The 12,436-nt window shown below is 42.0% G+C and overlaps 2 protein-coding genes across 2 annotated transcripts; one reads left to right on the top strand and one right to left on the bottom strand.

Annotated features, from left to right (window-relative positions):
* Nucleotides 1–7,795: 7,795 nt before the first annotated feature.
* On the top strand, nucleotides 7,796–8,355 carry LOC139073220 (P2X purinoceptor 7-like). The gene is made up of 3 exons (XM_070556192.1): nucleotides 7,796–7,841; nucleotides 7,968–8,119; nucleotides 8,184–8,355. Exons 1-3 carry the CDS (start codon nucleotides 7,833–7,835, stop codon nucleotides 8,338–8,340), a joined length of 318 nt encoding a protein of 105 aa, XP_070412293.1. The 5' UTR covers nucleotides 7,796–7,832; the 3' UTR covers nucleotides 8,341–8,355.
* A 1,079-nt stretch (nucleotides 8,356–9,434) lies between these two features.
* LOC139073183 (uncharacterized) lies at nucleotides 9,435–11,954 on the bottom strand. The gene is made up of 7 exons (XM_070556140.1): nucleotides 11,725–11,954; nucleotides 11,376–11,652; nucleotides 11,118–11,295; nucleotides 10,970–11,040; nucleotides 10,376–10,559; nucleotides 9,745–9,916; nucleotides 9,435–9,634 (listed from the first exon to the last, which is right to left on the bottom strand). Exons 1-7 carry the CDS (start codon nucleotides 11,931–11,933, stop codon nucleotides 9,466–9,468), a joined length of 1,260 nt encoding a protein of 419 aa, XP_070412241.1. The 5' UTR covers nucleotides 11,934–11,954; the 3' UTR covers nucleotides 9,435–9,465.
* Nucleotides 11,955–12,436: the final 482 nt, after the last annotated feature.

Here is a 12,436-nt window from a genome sequence, read left to right as displayed (position 1 = left end):
TCTCTACTGGAGTTTCTGGAATTGGCTCTGCTGGGGTGTCATTTGGAGCACCCTGAGTAATGGAGAGTTGGTTTTTTTGGTATTGCTTTTTTAAGAGAGGGTGGACTGCTTTTTGTTTCAAGGTGTAGTATTCTACAATACTCGGCTTCAACTTTGACAAATTTACAGAGATCTTTGAAGGGCTGATTATGCGCTTTGTGTGTTTTGGACTCAAAAATGGCCCCTCTGAGAAACTTAGCCTTTTTCTGCTGGAAGGTTTTGCTGATGGGACGTCTGTCTCAGATGAGGCCAACTCAAGCTGGAGTGGTTTTCTGCTGGGAGGTTGTGCTGATGGGACGTCATCCTCAGATGAGGCCAACTTAAGCAGGTGTGGTTTTCTGCTGGAAGGTTTTGCTGATGGGACGTCTGTCTCAGATGAGGCCAACTTAAGCAGGTGTGGTTTTCTGATGTTATGGTTTGCAGCAGACTCTTGCAGACTTCATGTCGGCAAAGGTCTCACTCTGTGGTTGAAAGTTCTGCGCGACCCAGCCGGGCCAAGTACAACCTTTGGCACAGAAAACCCATATTTCCTCACGTTACACATCTGTAAAAAGAGTATCATCTACCTGTCTTTTGACGCAGCACGTTCTGTTGGTGGACACGAACGCCTCTGTGGACATCTGCCTTAATCCTTTTGAGTTCGTACATTAGGCTTTCCAGTTCCACATTTTGCAGCTTGCTTTGACGTTGAAATGCCACCTGAACATGTCTAATAAACATGCTGACATTGGCCAGCATGTTCTTGGCCGTCGTGGTTGCATAGCCCTTGTTGAGCAAGTAGCTTGGCCACCTATGGAAACAAAGAAATAAGACATCAATTGAGGAGCTCTTCAAAGTATTCCGCCCACTGATCCACAACATCCTGAGAAGGCAGCAGCACACCGTCCCCACTGTAAACAGTGTTGGTAGCACATTGCTTCCTACCACTGAGGTGCCGGATGGTGGACCAGAATCTCGTTAAAGCCGTGCGAAGTGTTGCTTCTGCTTCATGGTCTCAGCGAACTCCATCCACCCCTGGGTTTTTGCCTCCAGGGCCACCCGAGCCGAATTCCGCTTCGACTGCCAGTATCTATCAGCTGCCTATGAAGTCCCACATACCAAAAATACTTGATAGGACTATTTCTTCAGCTTGACAGCATCCATAACCCCCGTATCCACCAGCGGGTTCGGAGTTGTGGGTTCTGAGTTTGTGCCGGCGGTTGGGTTTGTGCCATAAAGCCGTTCCGCGTCACAATGTCTGTTGTACAGTACTCCACAAAGACATAGACAGGCGCAGTGCGGTGCAATGCTTTAGACAGGACTGGCGCCTATCTTCAGCTCTTTGGCGCTTCTGAGACACGTTGTGGCGCTCCTCGTGTGCCCACTCCAATTATAATGGGTTCTATTAAAATGACACTTCCGGTGTGCCCCAGGCTTAGCAGATTTAAAACATAAGCTCTAAACACTACATAATGTAGGAAAACAAAAACACTGTGTGTTGTGTGGTTTACTATGTTATTTATATTGCAAGTTCAAAAAGGTAATGATATGAGAGTAATGTTATGTGTTAGTTTTATTTTGAAGGGCAGTTCAATGAGCAGAAAAGGTGGTTTCTGGTTCTGGTTAACATGTGTTTGCCAAGAAAACCTGCTCTTTTCTGAACTGTTCTGTGGACAAATGGAAAAGTTATAAGCCATTGTTAGGACCAACAGTAGTCTGAATAAAAGAGACCGTAACCCGAGGGAGTCAGAGTCGTTATGTAAACAGATTTATTTATTTACTTATTACCCATATCAGATGCTAGCGGGAGGAACACGTTATCCACCACAGAAATGCATCTAGCATTAGAGCTAAGGAAAATTATCAAGTAATCAATGCATCGATATGTGGACAAACAATTCTGAATCGTAAAAGAAGCATGCTATAATCGATTGTACTGGAATGTCTCAACTCCACTGTACTGAGCTGTTTGGAGTTAGCAGGGTTCCTATGGGCTTCATCACGTCAACTACTTTTTAAGACCCCCTGGGAACCCTGGTCAGGTAAGGCCGTTGGAAAAGGCCTGTTAGCTTCTCCTCTGCCACCACACACCACATTCCATTGTGCAACATTCAATTGTTCATCTAAACGAAAAGCATCATAGATCAGACTGTGTAGGAGAGGACAGATTATGCAAGTTGTTTATACTCGCGTTCGTAACTTCTCTGGGTTCAACAGAAACCACAAGTCAGTGGAGGAAGATGATGACGGTAAGCCAGCAGCCATGTAGTTGCAAAATCTTAAAGAATGGCTTGCTGCTTGTTTGGCGTTCTCCCGGTCCTTCTTTCCAGTTCGAGAACCCAGGCGGAATCTCTGGAAATCTGTTAAACCTTGTCAGTCCAGCTATAGAGGTGGAGACATGCATCCTGGAAAAGAGTGGAAGGAAGATTAGTGGCAGCAAGGCGTGTGTGTAAACGAGAGAGGTACAAGTGGTATAATGCGGTCACATACAAGGCAGACGGCTTGGGGCTTATGGTTCAAAGCACTCGAGAAAAGATGTGAAAGAGTGGAGATAAGGGTCAGATGTGACAAAAGGGGTTCAGGAAAAATGAAAGGAAATTTGTCCATGAAGACGAGACAGTAGGCAGAATTGAAGGTTGCTGTGCTCTAGATATAGAGGTTCTTGATAAGAGGGACAGTTCATGTTAGATGTTTTGGGCATATAATCAGAGGCAGGACATAGATGCTCTGGACATGTCCAGGGGAGAGACATTAGGCGTGTTTCCACTCCAAGAACTTCAGGGTAGCTTTACAGCAACCTCCAGACATGTGTGTGTCTCCACCTGACTGGGCCGTCCAAACGGCCATTTTTCAGGCTGTTTTCAGGAACCTTCAGAGTACCTGTTCAGGATTAGGTACTCCGAACGGCCGGGTGGAGAAGCTGAGCGGAACCTCTGGTTAACTTGCGCTGATTGGTTCCAACTCAGTAGGAAATGACATCAGCAGATGGCCAAAGCAACCAAAGTTTCTGGGTGCTATGATGGGGATGTGTGAGCCATCAATAGCACCCACACACTGTGGCAACCCCCACCTGCTCTCAAAATAGGATGCTATCTCCCGAAATTTACCCTCATCGGGTAAATGAATCAGTTCTGGCAACAGCAATGCTTGGCTTCCTGCATGTCTCGGAGACGCTTTGCAGATTTCATCCTCCTCTCATCCCTCCTCAGGTGGCGAAGACGACGCCGTTCGGCCTGTCTGGTGCGGAGTCTGGCCCCCAAAACGAGCCACAAGCGCACAACCATGAAAACTATCACCACGAAGTTCTCCATTGTTTACAAGGTGTCAACAACACAGGGCGGCTTGAATAGTCGCTGATATATGACATCACTGACATCTTAGCGCCAATTTCTCCCGCCAATTTCTGGGGACCGCCCCCATGTCCGCATTCCGGAGCAGGCACGTGAGGAGGGTGAGGAAGCACTCGGGCCGGCCCCAGCCCGGCCCAGGCCGACCCGGCACAGGTGGGAATGGGGCTTTATTTGCCTATCCTATGTACAGCAACCTCACTGATCCATCGTTACACAAGATCAAAGAACAAAAAGCAACAACAAAACACAAATTTTGACAACTTGCTCATGTTATGTTTGTTTTATTTTGTGTGGCTTGGATTTAAGCAGTTTACTCACTGGGAATATTTGCCCTCAGATCCTTTTTGCACCGGCTACTCATGGGGATGTTTCTTTCACAAGGATGAACGTGAAAAGAACTGGTCTAAATCAGCTAGTTTGTAGCCTTTTATCACCTAAGCTGGATGCTCTAAACCCCTTTGAGAAATTTTCAGCTCAGCTAGGTGAAACAGCTGCCTGATTCGGCTGTGATCTTATTTACTTTTTTACAGTTCTTACATATTTTAACCCAGCAATCTCTATGAAACATATCATATTGAGATGATACCAATACTGATAATGGTAAATCCCTAGTTGACGTCAGGTTCGTCACAACAAGGCAGGCAAACTAGCTGCCTCGGGCCCCGAGCTAGTTAGGAACTTTTAACTGACAGCATGCTCTGTCAAATTGTGAGAAATGAGCCACTGCAAATCACATACATCACATTTTATATTTCATTAGATTTTTTATGCAGGTTGCACTTTGTTTCTATGGGATTACCATAAATGCAGTATTATGTGACATAGGTAAACACTCTTGCATTGTGCCAAATAGGGCTGAAAGATCTATTGGTTCTGGACCAAAATTGTGATTTCAAATAACACAATCACGTGACCAAAGCTGCATTTTTCTATCAATCAATCCTCTATTAATCCCAGTGGGAAGTTAGAGTTTCTGCTCCTAGTAACCAGGAAGCGAACAAAGCGGAGTCGGAAAATACCAACGATTATGATTTAAGCACCTTAGAAACTCATAAATTAGAGAACAAACATTTTTATCAGACATGAAAACGGGTCAAGGGTGAAAACACACACACACACAATGTTGAATTTAAATTAAAAATTATCTTTTCTTTCAGGATTTTCTAGGAAGTCTGTCAATATTTTTTAGTTTACATCATACTAAATATAAATTCGGGTCTCAGGAGGTTAACATGGTTTCACACTTTCAGTAATTAAAGCACAGATCAATGAACATTTAAATAATTATGATTAATTATTATTAGCAATGACCAAAAGTTAATGATTATTATAACTGATAAGTTCTTTATTCTTCTGTCTTGTGTGAGTGGAGCAGAGAGGAGAAGACCTTGGGGGAAAGAACATGAAAACATCCCAGCAGGCACCGGAGAGAAAAGTTTGTTGACACTGTATTATCACTGTGTGTAGACACACAGCTCTGCTTGGAGTGGAGTGGATTAAAAAGGGAACACGTGCAAACTCGTGTCACCTAGGGCTGGGCGATATGACCTCAAATCTATTGCGATATAATCTGAAGCATGTGCGGTAGCGATATATATTGCGATATATTTTTTTCCTCTGTTTATGTCAAAATGGCATGCTTTTAAATATCCTCATGTGGCAAATATATGCCACTTGAGGCATTTGGCCTCCTCCGCCCACTCCATGCTTGCAGTCACTGCCATTCTGTTGCCCCAATGTCAGCAGGGTGCACATCTTAGTGACGTCATGTGTTATCGTGATATTGTAGTATCGCGATATAGCCAAAAACTCTATCATTACTTAATTTTAGATCGTTTCTACCTTATATCATTTATATTGCCCACCCCTAGTGTCACCCCTTTTACCATATGTCAAGCTGGACATAAACTGACCATTGCTGACCGTTACACTGATGAGGTGAAAAAGTAATAATCTGGGCAGCAGTTTTTCTGGAGACTTAAGAGATGCAGGAAGATGAGACTGACAGACAGGACAGGAAAATAGTTAAATAAAAACAAGAAAACAAAGCTTGAAAGTCAGATGTAGGTAGATGTATCTCCACTACACGCTTTTACCTGTATAAAACAATAAGTTATACACATGTAATATTTATACATCTGATACATTTCAGATCACCTTAAAAACTCTGTCACACACCCAGGGCCGTTTCAAGGCATTTTGGGGGCCAAGGCAAAACGGAACACACACCCTAACCCTAACATAATTGACATGCCACCATTACATTGTTAGCAGCATAAATGAAATTACCATTTCCAACACAAATGGATGTTAATGAAATGCATTATATTTTAATGCATATATTTACCGTAAATCCTCTAATACAGGCCCGGGCCTGTATTTGACTCAAGCTCATCAAGCTCCAGGCCTTTATTGGAAGGAGGGCCAGTATTAGAGGCAGGCCTCTATTTCTATTTGAGCAAAATGAACTAATGGTTCGCTGGAGTTTTTGACAATTAATATTGCGCCCACATTTTCAAAGTTAAACACATTTCTTTTAACAATGGTAGTTTCTGCTTCAGCCCTCTCTCCCCTCCCCCTGCGCAGCGGCCGCAAACTCACTGATGCGCCTGCAGCCTCTCAGAGTTCCTGCTGCTCTAAACATTAAAATAATTATTTCATTTTCTGTTCCTCACTTCTGATGACCTTCAATGGTGTCTGTTTGTTGCAACCACCAGGTACAAAAACTAACTTGTTTTTATTTGACTATTTTTCTGTCCTGCCTGTTTATTATCTTCCTGCATCTCCTCTCAATCTTAAAGAGAAACTGCTACCTGGCTTCATATATATTCACCTTATGAGTTACCTTTGAACTGCTGTTCTACCGACCGCTTCCTCTTGGCCTCCCTCATCAATGCATCCCGTTCCTGTCACCAAAACACGTTATTCCATTTTTTTATTAATACAGATCGGAAATCAGTCTTACATCTCATCTTGCAGATTTTTTAATGGTAATCAATTGAATGCACATACTTCTGAGGCACTGATGCAATGACCATCTCGAAAGTGCTTGTCGAAACGAGAAATATTTTGCTTGTCGCAGATTTGACAAGTTAACAGTCCGCTAAAGCTGCATGAGAAAAAAAAATAAAAAGACATGAATTCCAGGCATATAGATTTTAAAAACAAATAGTTCATAGTTCTTTATTTTTTCCAAATGTTACTTTTTTCTCACTCAAAAAGATGAATTATTAATTACTATGAAGTAAGGTTGACGTAGGAAGTCACTTCTCAAATTTTGTCAATACATTTTATGACTTGTGAAGGTTAAAAATGTTTGCTTACACATAAACTGCTCTGTTAGCAGTGACAGAATCCTTAAAAGAAGCTAGAGTGACTGCCACATCCTCAGTGCTTATCCTGCTCGACTTATCGGCTGCATTTGACACTGTCAACCATGGCTTCCTTTTGTCCACTCTCTAGCATGGGCATCACAGAGAAAGCACACGCCTGGCTTGAATCGTACCGCACAGGACGATCATTCAGTGTATCTTGGCTTGGACAATCCTCTACTGCGCACCATTAAAATGCTAGCATGTCAAAATCAACCATGTTGGCCTTCTTTAGCGTGTCAGAGAAAGATGATTCACCCACTGTTTGTAACACATGTTCAGCAGAAGTGCCACGAGGGGGTAAAAAAAGAAGCTACAACACAACTAATCTTATAAGTCACTTGAAACTCCATCACCGCAAAAACATCTGGGAGGATTACGAAGCCGCCAATACTAGTGCTAAGGCTAGCAATCATCCCGGCAACAGGAGACAGCCTCTGGACTGGTAACTATTGGCAAGGCGTTTAACAGAAGTAAAAAGTTTAACAAGAGCGACCCATGAGCTAAGGGTATCAACGACAAAATAATGGATTTAACTGCATTTGCCGACCAGCCATTTTCGTTTGTGGAGTACCTGAGCTTTCGCCAGCTAATAAACTTTCTTGAGTCACAGTATTAAAGTAGTAGTAATGTCCCCCTCAGAGTCTTACTCCACCCACATTTCATATTTGAAAAATGCGGCCCAAAGAGGTGTTTCCTGTAAGACCGAGAAGGCGGAGCTACGACCGTGATTGGCATACTGAAATTTGAAGCCAGATGGCGACACTAGCTCAGAGCAGTCATTCGAGGTGGATGACTTTTCCCCACCTTCATCCCCAGAGGATAGGGAGGAGGGCTTTTTGGGGGAAGCAAGCGGTCCTGAACCGTATCTTTTTGAGCCACTAGCTCGTGAGTTGTCAGAGGCCCCTGGAGCCGAGCCAACAGGAGTATGAAGGCATCGAATGGGTCCAGTCTCTGAGTGGTAAGTAGCTTTTTGCCACAGCTAAAGCTATATTTAGCTTGGCTAAAAGTAATATTGTATGACTGCCTCAACAAGTGCACCTGCGGCCACTGCACATCATTGTCTGCCAGAGAAAATGTGTGCTGCAGAGAAATGCCCAAGGTATGAAAATAAAAGTACCCCACCATGAGAAAAGCATTCTGTAATGTATACATTTGTTACACAATCACTAACATCATACTAATATTGAACTCTTATAGCCCTGATATCAGTTGTTCTTTGTCGTAGGTAATGCTCAGGTGTCAGCAGGTGGGTGTAACCTCCTGCATAACTGAGCATCCTGGTTTTGAGCCTGTTGCTCTGAATCCCTACGTGTTGCAGGCAGTTTATGGCACCTTTCTGCAACTCTATGGAGAGATGCAGGAGACTATGCTCAACAGGTAAGACAACTGTCAAATTACTTTTTTTATGAATACTTTATAACTCATACCACCTCTTTCTCAGCTGTTACAGACATCTGGCGTACCGGAATGTGGTCAGGTGGTGTTGGGGTTACCTGGGACAGCACGTACTTGTGATCCCGTCATGCTCTGTCTCCAGAATAAGGCAGGAGTTCCCAGTAGACGGTGCATACAAAGGATTCCTCCCTCCTCTGAACTAAATTTTTTTTAATTAAATAAATGTCATAATATAAATTTCCTGTATTGATTCCTGTCCATCAAAAGCTGCATAAATCACTAAACGGTAAATGCACTTCTTTACACTTTGACATTATTTATATATACACACATATAGCCACACACTTTCAAATGAGCTCTTACAACAGTAAGGTTCTAATTCGGGGTTAATTAATGCTGCTGTAACAAGTGAGTTTACACCCTGTGTGATTAATGAAGTCTATTCTAGAGCAGGTTCAATTAGGTAAAAATGAATGATAATTTAATAAATGTGATATATGTATTTATACACATTAAAATATCAATATAATTGTATTTAAAATGACACAATTGCACTGCAAAGATAACATTTATTATAGCTACTACTAAGACAATATTAGATTACAATCTGATCATAACTTTCATGATTTTTGACAAAACTCTAAACCACAAGCAGAGATTCTGGAGCCATGTGAGGATAGGTTGGGCCAACAGTGATGTTTCTTTGGTTCCTTAGACTGGAGGTAGCTTTCACTGTGATGACAAACGTGGAGATGGATCCCAGGAGCACAGGATTTTCTGTTACAAGATCAAGAGGCTCTGAGGAAAAATGGAATATTAGTATGACTAGTATGACTTACAAAAGCAAGACTGGTGAGTTTTGTTATGTTACATATGGCCAAGATTTTCAAGTTGTATGGGAGCCACAGAGCAGAAAGGTTGTAGAGATCAATAGACATCTGGGAGGTGGACAGCATGAGTCACGAGTGGATGAGCATAAAGATCCATAATGACGACTCTGTCGTACAGTGGTGAGCAGCCTGGCTGAGGAGGAGAAAAGGAAAAACCACACAGAGTAGAATACTAACTAATAATTACAATCTTGTTGTGTAGCTCACCTTACGTGCACTTTAAAACCTGGACCTGTGCCTGCTCACAGCATCCCGTTTATCTGGTCTTTGGAACTGGGCACAGAGCGGTTGTGGAACCGGAATTTTGTCCGAGTACTCCTGATATGGGAGAGGATCCACCACCACAGAGTCGAACAGCAGATCCATAAGCTTGTGCACATATACTGGAAAAGGGTTTTCAGTATTACAATAGCTCTCCATGACATCATTTTGGTTTTATCATACAATATCTGACATACATGAGGTTGGATTGATCTTCAGGGCTCTCACTGTGTAGTCTCCACGTTTGTACTTTGGGTACACTACAGCATATCTCAGCTCACCAGTTGCTGTTGCTGCATGTGAGCGTGCTGCATTTTCATTGTAGTGCATTGCAGCAATTTGTAATCTGAAATAATTAAATAAACAACCTATATAGATTTTATGCATAATTCTACATTTCATGATAAAATGTAAACAATTAGAGGCATTAATTCGACCATTTGTTGTATTCATTACCTAGACAGCATTCCTTTGAAGGAGAAGACCTGACTTTTTGGAGTAAATCTGATGATGAGGCTGTGGAAAGCCTCCAAGGTGGATGTGTGGTACTGAGGGCTTATCTTCTCTACGTCCTTCACAAACCGTGGAGCTAACAGAATGGCAGTGAGCTTCTCACATGATGCTGTGCCTACGTAGAAAATGTTAATTACATAAATTACAATTTGATCAACTTTAGAATGTTGCTATTATTTCATTGAGAAAAAGTTACCCATAGCTGACATTTTTAGATGACAAATGTATGAAAGAGTGACTAATAGTGCTGTAGACAGGTGTGGTCATTACTTACGGCATCTTAGTACATATTATGTCAATTATGGCTGTTCTGTCTAAAACCATGAGTTGTGTGGTGCACTCTTGTGGTTAAATTTCTGCACAGCATTTTATTCTTAGTAATTAATTGCTGTTGGCCAAATGGTGGTGTGTGACCTTAGCAGCTACATGTGACGTCTGTAACTCTCATGCTCCAAAAATATTTCTCCATGTTGAAGGAGGTGAAGACAAATATTCTGTTGTGGGGTGACGTGTTTTAAATGTAAATGAACCAAACGGTAAAGGCTCAGCTGTAATGAGTACATGCTACACTTACTTGGTTTGAGCCACTGTCTTGCCTGTTCTCCATCCAGAGGTGCATGCAGACAGCTAGGGAACAGGGCGTTGTCATGGCTGTTCACATTTTGGATGTGGTTGGCAACTGAAGTCCACTTAGCTACTGCCTCCTCTCCTGAGGAGGAACTGGATGCTGACCAGTAGAGGTGGTTCACCACACTTTGCTTCCACAGTCTCACATCCTGGGTCGTCTTTCTCTTCCCCAGCTCTTCGATTTTCTTACCAATTCCTGGAGAGCCAAATAGACCCACATTTAAAATAGGAAAAAAAATCCTGTAATATTCACTATATACATCCCCAAAGATTACCTTTTCCCATGTTCCAGGGGTCAAAGTAGTGACTGATTTCCTTTTTTTCCTCCCGCAAATACTTCTGCACTCCTGTGTGGCGGTCAGTCACAACTTGCTGCACATTGACCCCCCTCTCCAAAAGTGTGCTCAGACTTCGCACAAATCCCTCCTTCTCCATTCGCACACTATTTCAAACTTCATTGCTCTGAAAATAAACATAATTCTCCATTGATCTGTGAATAATTAACCATGAAATGCATTGGAATCATCAGGTAATGTTGTACCTTTACAAGTTGGATAACTTTGTTTCTTTTGAGATCCATCATGGTGTAGCTGCCATATTTGGCTGAGTGTCCTTCAAGAAATGCATGTTATTACTTAATTTACATTTGATAGCAAAGGATTAAAATAAATAAATTTAAACGTATTCACCAGGTGAATCAGCTCGCATGTCACCACCAAGAGTCACAGGTCCAGATTCAGTAGCCTCCTGGATGATATCAGCTTGCTCTAGCTGCCACTGCCAGCTCACTGTTGGAATTAACAGCTTTGCCTGATGTCGATAGAATGTCTGCTTGGACAGTCCCTGCACATTGAAGGCACCCAGGAACTAAAATATGAAAAGTTACATCATGAAATGAAAGATGCAGAGACCTTATCAAAACTAACATAAACATTTTTGGGCTATACCTTAGAAATCTGGCTAAATGATGAGCCTGTGAAAAGGACAGCAGCACAGAGCTGGAGGTTTCCTGCTGGGATGCTGTTCACCATGGGCTGATTGGACCACTCATTGTAGTGCTCACAGCATGAACACCGTTGTGTCACACGGAGCAGTGTGCCGATTGTCGTCGTGTTCACAACACAACGCCCGGTACAAACGGGACACCTTCTGAACAGCCCCAGCAACTGTTTCTCATAAACAATGTACTTCTTGTCCTTTTGTGGATGGACCTCAGTGAAAGAGCTGTATAGAACACATACATTTATATATATGGTCATATCTTAAAAATTCTAAAATGTTATAATTTTTTTTTACCTTGAACAGTTCACTGAGCTTGCACTGTCATTGAGATGGAAGCTGGGATCTACAGCAGACACCTCACATCTTGGTCTTTTCAGGGGTGTGGACGCTGCTCTGGGACTTTCTGGAAGATTAATTTCCATCACGGTCCCTGTGTCACAAGACACACTGCGGCTAGGAGCTCTAAACTGTGTGGCTATGTCAAAAACAAAGAAGCAGCACATTTATAAATGTTTAAAAGAGCATAAAATCACGTGAAACAATAATCTGTAAAACAAATTAAAACTAGAAGGTAATAATAACATGTTTACATAGAAGATTATTAAAAATAATTCACCTTTGCTACGTCGGTAAGGCTTCACATCAGCCTGGACAAGTGCATTTTTGCAGATTACTAAATCAGTCTGACAGCCAATGTCTTGGGTAGATTTAACCTGAAAAAAAAAATAGAATCACAATGTTTTTAAAGTTTATAAAGTCAGATAATATACAAAATAAACTATCCGAAATATATATATATATATATATATATATATATATATATATATATATATATATATAGGTGCTTTGTAACATTCCTAGTGTGTGATCGGTATTATAACGTAAAAGTCAGTCACATATGACGTGAAGAGCCTGAAATGCGACCTCCTGTACAGAATTCCTTACAGAACCGGGTCAGGCTTTGGTGTAAAGCTGGATTTCACGCTGTAATGCTGTCTGTCAACTA

This window comes from Nothobranchius furzeri, chromosome 11 (assembly GCF_043380555.1).
Source record: "Nothobranchius furzeri strain GRZ-AD chromosome 11, NfurGRZ-RIMD1, whole genome shotgun sequence".
NCBI lineage: Eukaryota > Metazoa > Chordata > Actinopteri > Cyprinodontiformes > Nothobranchiidae > Nothobranchius > Nothobranchius furzeri.
The sequence above is the reverse complement of the archived record's forward strand: the minus strand, read 5'-3'. Positions and strand labels throughout refer to the sequence as shown.